The 11553-nt window shown below is 47.3% G+C and overlaps 2 protein-coding genes across 4 annotated transcripts; both read right to left on the bottom strand.

The window, feature by feature from the left end:
• Positions 1–314: 314 nt before the first annotated feature.
• Positions 315–6752, bottom strand: LOC103651743 (MAR-binding filament-like protein 1). 2 transcript variants are annotated; one of them, XM_020550090.3, is made up of 4 exons: positions 6194–6731; positions 4874–5020; positions 3901–4160; positions 315–2431 (listed from the first exon to the last, which is right to left on the bottom strand). In XM_020550090.3, the coding sequence occupies exons 1-4, from the start codon at positions 6507–6509 to the stop codon at positions 671–673; spliced, it is 2484 nt and encodes an 827-aa protein (XP_020405679.1). In that variant the 5' UTR covers positions 6510–6731; the 3' UTR covers positions 315–670. The 2 variants fall into 2 exon arrangements, with proteins under 2 accessions (XP_020405679.1, XP_020405680.1); XM_020550091.3 differs by lacking the exon at positions 4874–5020 and having other exon boundaries at positions 6194–6752.
• A 1607-nt stretch (positions 6753–8359) lies between these two features.
• Positions 8360–11192, bottom strand: LOC103643065 (FCS-Like Zinc finger 10). 2 transcript variants are annotated; one of them, XM_020550089.3, is made up of 3 exons: positions 10837–11191; positions 9547–10481; positions 8360–9029 (listed from the first exon to the last, which is right to left on the bottom strand). In XM_020550089.3, exons 2-3 carry the CDS (start codon positions 10449–10451, stop codon positions 8867–8869), a joined length of 1068 nt encoding a protein of 355 aa, XP_020405678.1. In that variant the 5' UTR covers positions 10452–10481; positions 10837–11191; the 3' UTR covers positions 8360–8866. The 2 variants fall into 2 exon arrangements, with proteins under 2 accessions (XP_020405678.1, XP_008664449.2); XM_008666227.4 differs by having other exon boundaries at positions 9547–11192.
• Between the last annotated feature and the right edge of the window lie 361 nt (positions 11193–11553).

Here is an 11553-nt window from a genome sequence, read left to right as displayed (position 1 = left end):
GAGTAAAATGCATCGGTGACACCTAAATTTGACAAGGGATGTCACTTAAATCTACAAAGTTCAAAATTGTATTTCTAGACATTTTAAACTAAGTGATGTAGATGTATCATATAATCCTAAACTTGTAGAAATGGTACATCACACTTAGTTTTTATCTGTATAAATAGTTTAATGGTTAAGACTATATGTAATACTCGTAATTGGCAATGAAAATCTGATGTGATATGGACTAAACTTTAGTCATAAAAAACCAAACACCCCTAAATGAATGATGATTGAATAGATTAATCCAAAAGTATACGGGGCACACGAAGTATTATTAATGTTATTGAGATTCAAATCAACGACTGGTACCAAACCAAGCAATGATATGGTGTATGGAGCACTCGGCATAGGTGCAGATACCTTAATTTCATCGTGTTGGCCATTCAATAACTCATTTATACACATACAGACCTCAATTTTCAAAAAACGTAAACAAAATACATCGACTAACTGAAATACTAGGGGGGGGGGGGGTGTAAATAACACTTGAATAGCTATTGATGCTATTTTGCAAAGGATGCCATTTTTTTGAAAAAAATGAGTAACAATGAAATTACTAAATAGGAAGGTATGGGAAAACGATGGCTCTGGCTAGGGCTTCCAATACACACAGTCACACACATGTTTATGCGCCACCTTTTCTTCTCCTTACAGTCCTTTTCACAGGCTGTGGAGTTCCAGCAACAACTCCACTGGTCTTCTGATTATAATCATTCACAGGTTGCTCCTTCAGAGTTTCACTGGCCTCTGGTGGTCCTCTTGCTCTTGGTTTCTGAGAACTGTTTGTGCTAATCTGCCTCCTTAGGCGCAGTATCTCACCTTTTGCTAACGCCAATTCCTCTTCAAGATGTCTACACCTCAATTCAAAGCTCTCCTTCTCTGTCTCAAGCCTTGTGATAAGGTTCTGAGCATCCTCTGTGTTTTCCTTAGCTTCGGTTGTGATTTTCGTTTGTTCAGCTAGAGCCTTGCGTAGCATTTCCTTCTCAGATTCAAGAGTGGCACTCCTAGAATGAGTGCTCTCAAGTTCTTTAGACAGTAACAGCGCGCTATTGTTCATTTCATCTAGTGACTTTGTTGCCTCCTCCAGGTCTGATTCGAGACTTTTTCTTGCTTCAGAATCAACCTGCAACTGTTTCGCTAACGCTTCAAGTTCCTTGTTTAAGGCTGTCACAATTTTTCTTTCCTCGACAAGCTCATGTGTGGTTGACTCCAAATTCTTGTACGCATCCAGCAATTCTTTCTTCAAGTTGTCACGAGCTTCAGCAATAGATGCCAGCTCAATAGAGGTGGCTTCGAGTTCTTCTTGTCCCTTCTGAACCATTTCATTTACTGAAGCCAAATCTTCTGACAGAGCTTTAGATAGTGATTCTGCCTCTCCTAGTTTATTAGTGAGATCTACTTGCATTTCATTGGATTCCTCTCGGAGTTTAGAAATTTGTGATACCAGGTCCTCATTCAATTCATTTGCCTCCTCAAGCTCCTTGGAAAGTTTGGAAACCTCACTTCTTGAAGTCTTTAGAGCCTCTTCAGATGATCGAATTGAATCTTTTAAAGCTTCCATGGACTTAAGTTCATTCTTTAGCATCATTTTGGTAGCATCCAACTCCTTGTTCAACTCAACAATTGTTTCTTGATCTTTGCTAGAATCAGTTAATGCAACAGACAGTTTTTCCTCAAGCTGTTTTATCAGATCATCTCTTTCTGACAGTAGTTTGGAATCATGGCTTGCCCTTGTCTCTGAAGCAACCTTCAGGTCTGTATACTCTTGTATTAACTCATTTATTTTTTTGTCAGCTTCTTCCTTTTCAGAGTTCAAGGTTTCAAGTTTAGCATTGAGTGAATCAATAGAAGATATCTTAGAAACGAGAGCGTTCTTAGTTGTACTTAGTTCTTCCTCGAGTTGTTGTACTCTAGAATTTGCAAGCTCAAGGCTCTTTTTAGTTTGATTTGTGAAAGCGGTCAGCTTTTGGTAGTCTACTTCCTTCGAGGAAAGTGATGCACTGAGTTCCCTGATGTGCTTCTCCTTATCATCAATTTCTTGGTTGAGTAAACTTACCTTTTCCTGCAAAAAATTAATCTCACCAAGCTTTTCTTCCAATTTAGTTTCAAGCACATCATTATCAATGCCAGCTTGTGTGATACTACTCTCTAATCTCTGTATTTCATCCCTAAGTTCCTCAGCTAATTTCTTCTCCTTTCTGAATTCTTCACTCAGTGATGTCAAAGTCTTTGTTGCTGAAGCCAACTGACCTGAAAGAGAAACTTCCTGCTCCTGGAACTTCATAGATTGCTTCTTTTGTGCTGCTTGCTGCTCCAGTAACCGTTTCTCATAATTATCCCTCATCAATGAAAGTGCTGCCTCATTTTCAGCCAATTTGCTCTCCATCTGAAGATAGAACATTGAATATATCAGGTCTCCAATTTCCATAGGTCAAATTTTAGAAAATAGAACAATTAGTATACCAAAGGTGTTCAAAATACTTTTGGCAGCTTTCTGTATTCAAGACATTACAGTTGTCAGATTTCTTCAGAATCATGGTGAGAAAATGGTAATTCAATTAATCATTAGATTCAGAGTTTTATCCTCTTTAATGTTCCTACTCTCAGATATGAAACAAAAACCGAGCTTGCAAAAACATATCATCAGCGGTGATTTCCCTCAAACACCCATCATTGCATCAAGGAAAGAAAGTTATTCGTTCCCCAGAGGCATAATTCAGACTAGGAAAGCAACGTGAATAACATACATGAGTTAAGTATTTTGCCCCAAACCGTGCTTCCTCACATTATGAAGGATGGTACAAACTGATTTCATTTTACATGGTTCAAGGTTCAGTTTACTGATAAAGCAGTCAAGATTTGAGTGTAACTACCTTTAGGCAGAATAGTAGAACGTGTGCACAAATATTTATTTACTACTTGGTGACTTGTGTGAAACTCTACTTCTTTCTTGGCTAAGGCTACAAAAATATACAGTAGAGCGCTTTGAAATGGTGTAAATGTTGGAAACCACACAAAATAGAGATACAAGCTAACATAGAAGCCTACAAAACCAAAGAAACCAAATGTGTAAGCTGATGAAAGCATAACCCCACATATTATTAGGCTAAAAGACCGATATTTAAAAAATGACAACGCCAAAAGCTCCCACATGAGTGGGTCTAGGGAAGGAATAAACTGAGGCAAGCCTTCCCCACAAATACGGAGAGACTGATTCGAACCCACGAGCGTGGTGACTCAGTGAGACAGCTCTCACCATTGCACCAGACCTGCCCTTATCATGAGTTTGGAAAACAAAAAGGTATGGTCAAACTCCTTATAAATACGTTAAGAGCAATTTTGTATTAGTTTAATGGCTCACATCAGATCTGTGTACTTTGGCATAAGGATGGTGTGCACAGTGCACAGGACACTATTTAGTTTTCTCTAAGTACAAAAGGATGCTAGAAAAAAAATGCATGTGTGTCACGACACCACAAATACATGTGTATATATAGCTAGGTCACACCATGCTTTTAGAAGATTTGGGTAGCACCGTGAAACTGATTTGTGCTAAGTGGCAAGTGTGGATAAATAAGCCAAATATAGGGGTGCAATAGGGGCGGTGACAGGCATACCATGAGCAGCAACTCCATTGTTTTAGTAAAGTAACAGAGATTTTACTAACTGGAAATATATTCAAAATATGTGATTATATGATTATAAGATCGTTGCTGTTTTAAATAAGCAGTGCGTGCTGGGATGCCTCATGAATTGAGCATCATTCTCATTTAGGCTATATGAAATTAAGAATCAATATATCTAAACTAAAACAAACAGCAAAACACACTAACTGCAGGTTTGTAGATGATTTACTGAGGAGACAATTGATTGCAGGGCCTTTTCTTCTTGTAGAGAAGTGCCGTACAGCCCACCAAGAACACCAGAGGCAGCAACTCCAACTATACCAAGAAAGCCAAGCAGTGGATTCTCTGGAGGTTGTTCTTGCACCAACTGTAAGGATGATTCACGCTGACGAGCTTCAGGAATAGTTTCAGCCTGAGTTCCTTCAGGTTGAGTGTTGTCAGGTTTTGCAATACCCTTTGTCCCTTCAAATTTAGGGACGTTCTTTGTCTCTACAGATAGAAGAAAATCATCAATAAATTGTTTATATTTGTGGAATGACGACACAGGCATAAATAAGTCCTCAATGATCAATGACCAGGAAAAACCTCATTGAAAATATGCACAATATTTCGATTCCCTAATGTCAATGACAATGAGGCAGCACCGTCAACTTAGTTAAGTCAAAACTCAAAACAATCTCATCTTAAAGTAAAATACATTAGCGACACCCATGCCAGTTTACAGGAATACAGCATTACTAGATGGTCAGTTCAATCCATTCATGTGGCTACAAGCCAAAAGAACTGTGCAAGTATGACAAAAAATGTCTATAGGACAACAAATCCAAAAGTCACCTGTTGTGGTAGTTTTCAAAAGAGTTAAATGCATTAGCGCCCCCTGAACTTGTCAATAAATGCCAGTTAGTTCCACGAACTTTAAAAATGCATTTTTAGTTCCTTGAACTTGTTAAGTGGCACACCGCAGTAGTTGGTATAATCCAAAAATAGACCTGTGATGCACTATTTTTACAAGTTTAGAGATGTGTGGTACATCCCTTAACGAGTTCAAGGACCTAGAAATGCATGTTCAAAGTTTGTGGACCTAAGTGGCATCCCTTAACAAATTCAGGGGCCACTGATGCATTTAACTCTTTTCAAAAGATTTTGTGGTAATCATAACTTCTATCTTTCACACATACTACACATAAGGTGGAAGTTCTAACCATCAATCTTATCCTCCTTAGGTCTACAGATGATGGAATTACGTCCGATCTTGAAAGTTTCGTAGCAATTCTCAGCTTCATGATTTACCCTTGGGGCATCAATCCCCTTTCTTCTAACAAACCCTTCGGATAAAAACATGCCATAAACTGCGGGAAATTGAGAAAAGGCGACATCTGGTCATGTGATGTAAACAAACTCAAATACCACTAGGAACATTTATGTGGATAATTAGTACACTATTCCAATTCTAGATTTTTTTCACCAGAATATTGAACTCCAAGGAAAACAGTCATACACTAATTCAAGACTGTGTGTTTGTGTTTCACAAATTTCCTGCAACACCTGTTGTCAATAACATAAAAAACTAGGGCCTGGATACCGATATAACTATTAGAAACCATTTGAAACCTTTCTAGAATTAGCATAGATTCCCACTAAAAATCATGTTGCTTTAAAACATTCCATTGCAGTTAATTACAGGATACATTCCATCTAAGAACAAAGCAACATCAAGCACACATATATCTAATGTGCAACATCTACTCTGCAATTGTTATAGGGTTCAGGTTTTTGAACGATAGGATTTAAATTGTTGACTTATCAACAGCAAGACCACCATTTTGTATAAGTATTTTATTACATAAACTTCAAAATTTTAGTTCTCTCATCAGTATGATTAATGCTCACAAGTGCCAACACTCAGGACAGCAACCATTGAGGAGCTAATGGGTTTTGACGTGTATAATCTGACATAAAGTTGATTGAAAGTTTGATTTTTTTAGAAGCAAACTCAACTCTGGGAACGGTTTTACCATCTACTAATTCTTCTTCATACATGCATGCCTGCTGACCTGCTCCAAAAAGGAAAAGCATGCCTGCCCCTAACATCAGAGTTGCTTAGCTCATAATCCTAGATGGATTCAATACCTAGTGTATTCTATATTCTTGCACCCACTGTCTCAAACTCTCAACAAAATAGTTGCAAATTCTCATTATTCTAGTCGGCAGATGCACATTTGAGCCAAGCACAAACAACTGATGCATTCCTATATAAGGCCGCAATGCAGCACTACATATGTAATAGGAATGTCCTCTACAGAAACGATGTGTCACCTTGATACTCTCACGCTCCTATATTGCAGAACAATTGACGTCTGTTAACATCAATCCACAGAATTGCATACGGATTTCGCTCGCAATTACTCCACAGCGTGACCAGAACCCAAGTATGACGGACGAGCGGACGACTGAGTGCGAATTGATAAACCAAAATTTACACCAGCACTGGCAGTGAATAGGATAGACAGTTAGACACTAACCCTTGACGAGGTCCACGGCCACGGGCGTGGGCGCGGCAGCAGCTTCACCGAGGCTGACGAATGGTATGGCCGAGGCGCCGAGGAGCACCACCCGCCGCGCCAGCACGTAGGCGTCGGCCGCCGTCGCAGCGGGAGAGAGACCGCCATCGAGCGGCGAGGCGGCCGACGCAACGACGAAGGCCCCGCCTCTCCGCGTGCGGCGACGGCAGGAGGTAGCGCCCGAGGAGGAGGACGACGACGACGACGACGAGGAGGCGTATTGGAAGGCGTGCGGCGGAGACGGCGACGGTGACGGCGAGAGCACGAGGTAGCCCATCCCGCGCCGGAGAAGCGAAGCCCTAGCTAGCTCACAGTCCCGGCGCTCACCTCCAGCGTGCTAGCGCGTTCGGAGTTTCGGGCGAGGCAGTGGAACTGGAAGTGGCTCAGGCTGTGCCGCTGTGGCGGTGAAGGCGCGGATTAGGGGCCAGCCATCCCGACGGAGACGGAGGCAAAAGCGCACGCTGCGAGTACGCGAGCAGGTGGTGGATCGCCACCGGAGAAAGGACATTTTTTGAGGCATGTAATTACTCTTCTACCCTCTAGCCTTTACTAATTACTATTCGCACGAAATCACGTGGCGCGCGATGCCGAGGGTAATTTGGGGTGTTAGCGAGTGGAGAGCCACCGGCCTTGTGCATAAAAGAGTGGCGAGACGGTAAATGGCAAATGCACCCTGCAGGAGGTTTATGTCGTGGCTGGAGGACGATGTTTTGGCCTTGGGTGGCTGTATCGCAAGGGCTTCTTCCGGGATTTCGTGCGGTCGGTGAGGGGGACAGGTCCGACGAGCAGGCTGATCCGGAGTGTGGGTGTGGGATTCGGCCACGTGGCTGAATGGGGCCCAGCCCACTAGAGCCGTGGGGGTTTCCTAGTGTTGGGCTTACGGGCTTTAGCTTGAAAAGGCCCAACTCATGCGGCTGTCTCTATCTGTTAGGTCTCGTATTTGGTCTTGGGCCTCATAGTGTGTTTGCAGCTCTACCAAATGGTTTAGTTCGACTTGTAACCAACCACTATATGATTGATATCTATACCACATACCACTATATAATACACCAGTTTAAACTTTATAAAACTTATCCAACTAAATCACTCTCACACTCATAGCTTACACTAAATCTATCAAACAAATTATAATCAGACTTAACACGCCATCAAAACTAATAATTCAGATCGCTGAATAATCTCCTCTCTTGCTCACTCAAATTTAATAGACGATATTATTTGGATCATCGGTCATCACTCTCAGACCCTCTCTCCCGCAGTGGCGGAGCTCTCATTATGACCGATTATGGCTACAGTCATACCTAAAATGCATTTTAGTGTAGTGGTAAGTGCATAATGGTTGCAATAAACATGTTCTAAGTTCGAGTTTAGAGCTTGCACAACATCTTTTTCTCTGTTTTTCTTTTGTCGGCTATACCAAATTATTATTTTATCCTCCGCCACGCGACCCCGCCGTCCCCTTTCCCTCCCTTCACTCGCATCGTCGCTATTGTTGATCACTTTTCTTTTTAAGATTATAGCGTTAGCATGGGCTATACGCTACTCATGAATCTGTAAAAAAATAGTATCAATCTTGTTGTAAGAGCTAGTTCGATAGACTTTTTTTTTGCACATGCAGTTGCAGGATCCAGTTGAAATGCTGCTGCGCCAAATCCGTCCGCTGGCTCCGGTTTCTTCCTCTGTCTCGGAGGCGGAGTTTCGAAATCGCCTGGTGAGGACCTGGGCCGGCGGCTCTGAATTCGATACGAGCCGCGCCTGCCTCCCGATTTGGTCCTAACGTACAACGCCTGCTCTGTTGTGCCAGTCAGCAGAGCCCATTTGGATGGGATCCGTGACTCCACCATGGATTTCAGCAACGCTACCTGCACCTGGCCGCTTTTCATCAGTGAGGGCGAGAGAGATTCGGTGTGCGTCACTGCCCTCGCCAGTAATAATGGGAACTTGTTCTTTCAGATTTTTAACACCAGCTTAGGATGGACTGACAGTAACGACGATAAAGGCTGCAATACGTATGGCACCCCATCAGTCATCATTCAGTTAGCAAACCCATCATCGCATGCCCTTTCTCCCAGGTCCTTCCAGCTCAAGCACCACCGCTGCACAGAGGAAAAGATCAAAAGAGCGATGGAAATGACTCAAAGCAGCTCGATGTCATTATCTCAGAAGACAGTAGCTGTGGCAACGCAATGCGATGCGCAGACACCGGACAGACACTGCTGCTACGAGTAGGAAGAAAAGCGAGCGAGGAAAGGGATGGCGGGGGCACCACCACTGCCCGGCCGGCAGCCTTTGGATCAGAACTACAGTGGCAGGCGACCTCCTCTCTCCTCTCTCTTTCTTTCTGAAAAAAAAAATAATGCAGATCTTCCGCAGGTTCCCAGGACGACTGGCGACAATGACCCACCATGAGCACAGCAGAGCATTTCACCGTTTTCTTCCTTCTCGGCTCCTCCATCACGTAGTACAGTTTGCTGAACCAAAAGCAACAGACTGGTGACGACGACGGCGGCGATGCGCACTGAACCGTGAACGAGATCGGCTAGGATCGCCTGTCCCACTGTCGTACTTGGAGGAGGGATGGAAAAAAACGCCTGCGGCGGCGAAACGGCGCGGTGGTGGGCCGGTGGGTGGAGGTCACGTCGCGACCACCATGCCGGCCATGAAGATGTCGTCGTTGGAGGACGACGAGGAGGAGGAGGAGGACCCAGGGGAGCCGCTGCTCGTGTTGTTCTCGGCTTCCTCCTCCAGCTGGATCTCCTGGTCCCGGCAATTGGCGCTGCAGAACGCCTTCTCCCCGCTGCAATGCAATGCAAAGCCACGCAACCAGAATCGTTAAGAGATATTATGAATCATAAGTTCATCACACGATGCCAAGAACAGTTACTCGGTTCGGTAGGATGGTTGAGTGGGAGGATGGATGGGCCAGTGCTATCGGACTGTGCAGCTAATCATGGCTCGATCGGTTTGGACCCCGCCTTTAATAAAAACCGATGGAATTTAGTAATAATTCATGATGTTGTCTACTAGCTCGGTTTAATATTCCATCGGCATCATCTGTTCTGTTCATTCTTAGGAAGTTTAACAATTTTATTTCCTCCGCCGAAAAAGAATCTGCACTGCTGTCAGACCAACAATGCACGGATCAGTTGGGTGCGGTTATACTTCGTTCAGATCAATGCTGGCCTCATGCCGATGATAGCCAGTATCTCAATCTCTTCTCTTTTAACTGAAATGCTCCCCCAAATGTGATGACGACCCTATCGACGCACTGAAGGAATCGTCAGGTTAGAATAGATAAGATAATAATGGCATACCGGTAGATGTAAATGTCGTTGCCTTCAAGCTTCTTCTTGCACGCGAAGCAGGAGCTGAGGAAGTCACCGGCGCCCGGGGCGGCGCGCTTGACCACGAAGTAGCACCCGGCGCCTCCTTCCCCCGACTCCACGGCCTTGCTGTCACCGCACCCGACCGTACGGGGCTCCAGGATGCAGTCGCCGAAGATGTGCGTCGTCTTGGGGTTGGGGCCGCGCGCGATGATGCGGGTGTAGTCCTCCGACTGCTCGATCTCGCTCGCGGAGACAGAGCCGACGAAGCGCCGGGCGGCGCTCGACGACGCCGACGCCGACGCCGGCACTGGCAGCGAGCCCGGGCCCGGGAGCTTGCCGAGGTCGAACGAGTGGCGCTTGCTGGCGAGGTGAGCGCCGGTGTCGGCCGACCCGGTGGCCTCAGGACCAGACTTCAGATCCCCGTGGCGTAACTGGAACCTGCTGCACGGGCACGGCACCGACATGCCTGCGCCGGCGCCGGCGCCGGCCGCGGCAGTGTCAGGCGCGGGGCAGCAGGACATCGTCTTACCGAGCTCCGGCTGCGAGTGCCCGCCGCAGCCCTTGGGCGGGGAGCTGTGCTGCCTGACGAGCCGCAGGCGCGGGCTGAGCAGGCAGTTGGCGGCCGCGGTGTCGGCGGCCAGCGCGTCGACGAGGCCCGGCGCGCCCCAGGTCCTCCTCGGCGAGCGCGGCGACCGGAGCAGCAGCGCCTTGGGGTCCAGCGGCGACGTCGGGCTCCTCGACGACTCCCCGTCGGGCGCCACGCGCTTGGCGGCGAACCCGACGAAGAGGCGCGGCACGGCGAACAGCGCGCCGCCGCCGCCACGGGGCCGAGCGTCCCCGCCCCCGCCGGAGGAGTCCGGGGACGACGGGTCGGGCACCATCCTCCGCAGCATCGCCCCACGCCACGCCGCGGACGCAACCGCCTGAAACCGGTCGGGGGGGGGCGTCAAGAAGAGGACAAGAAGGTCACAAAGCCATCGCGTCCCGCCCGCGGCGTCGAACCCGAGATCACGCCGCCCTCGCCCGGTATCTACAGCAACAGAGCAGCCCCTCCCGTTCTCAGCGAGGCGTCCGCGTCTCGTGTGGAGGAAGAGGAAACGAGCACGGCGTGCCGCGCCGCTCGGATGAACGAAACGCAGCAGCTGGCTCGTCCAGCTCGTGGGCAAGAAATAAGGCGGGGAGGAAAGGGCCGGGGTGGGGGAAGGGAAGCGAGCAGAGCAATGCGACAAGCCGACGAACACCTCCGGCCCGGCACACCACCACACCCACGCCCCTTACCTTTTTCTCTCTCCCTTTCGCCTTTGGCTGGCTGTGTCTCGTGTCTCTCTATTCCTCCTCCTCGTCTCTTTACCTGTCTGTCTCCCTCTCACACTCCACAATGGCGTCGTGCTGCGAGAGTGCGAGACGAGAAGCAAGGAGAGGAGAGGCGGGGAGGAAGCCGAGAGAGAGCCCGTGCTGATGAGGTGAGGAGAGAGAGAGAGAGCAGGAGGAGGGGACATAGTGGCAGTGAAATCACACTCGCCTGCTCCTACTCGTACGAACTGATACCCTCGCGCCTGTCCCTTTGCATGCATCAAAATCAGAGACGCGGAGCAGAGAGAGAGAGAGAAAGAGACATGGTCTTCACTCCTTACACACAGTCTTGTGAAATGGAAAATTTGTGACAAATGGTACCACTTGCTCGTGCACCGCCACTCATCGGCCGCGGCCCCACCACCACCACCCGCCTGGAACGCCATTCATGGGTGTCAGAGAAAGGGAAGCAGAGAGACGTAACATTTTAACTGTGCTGCCCTGCGCCTGCGCTGTACGCCTGTACACGTAGAAATACGACCTGCCACGCACAGCGCTGTACGGTAGTAGGTACTGCGGTGCGGGAGCTCGATGGGACCGACCGGCTCTCGCTGGGCCCCACGCGGGGGCGTACAGAACAGCGCTGCGACGCAAAATACTACCTGTACCGTATACGTAGCTCGCTTGTCTCTCGAAAGGAGG

This window comes from Zea mays, chromosome 3 (genome assembly GCF_902167145.1).
Source record: "Zea mays cultivar B73 chromosome 3, Zm-B73-REFERENCE-NAM-5.0, whole genome shotgun sequence".
In the NCBI taxonomy this organism is placed as follows: Eukaryota; Viridiplantae; Streptophyta; class Magnoliopsida; order Poales; family Poaceae; genus Zea; species Zea mays.
This window is presented reverse-complemented; position numbering and strand designations above follow the sequence as displayed.

What these genes read in the sequence shown, in the direction of transcription:
- LOC103643065 (XM_008666227.4), bottom strand. Translation starts at nt 10,451, where the DNA reads ATGCTGCGGAGGATGGTGCCCGACCCGTCGTCCCCGGACTCCTCCGGC. An exon ending in AACGACATTTACATCTACCG is followed by an intron (nt 9,030 to 9,546) that starts GTATGCCATTAT and finishes ATTGCATTGCAG; the next exon opens with CGGGGAGAAGGCGTTCTGCA.
- LOC103651743 (XM_020550090.3), bottom strand. Translation starts at nt 6,509, where the DNA reads ATGGGCTACCTCGTGCTCTCGCCGTCACCGTCGCCGTCTCCGCCGCAC. An exon ending in GGCCGTGGACCTCGTCAAGG is followed by an intron (nt 5,021 to 6,193) that starts GTTAGTGTCTAA and finishes AATTTCCCGCAG; the next exon opens with TTTATGGCATGTTTTTATCC. An exon ending in TGCAATCAATTGTCTCCTCA is followed by an intron (nt 2,432 to 3,900) that starts GTAAATCATCTA and finishes TTCTATCTTCAG; the next exon opens with ATGGAGAGCAAATTGGCTGA.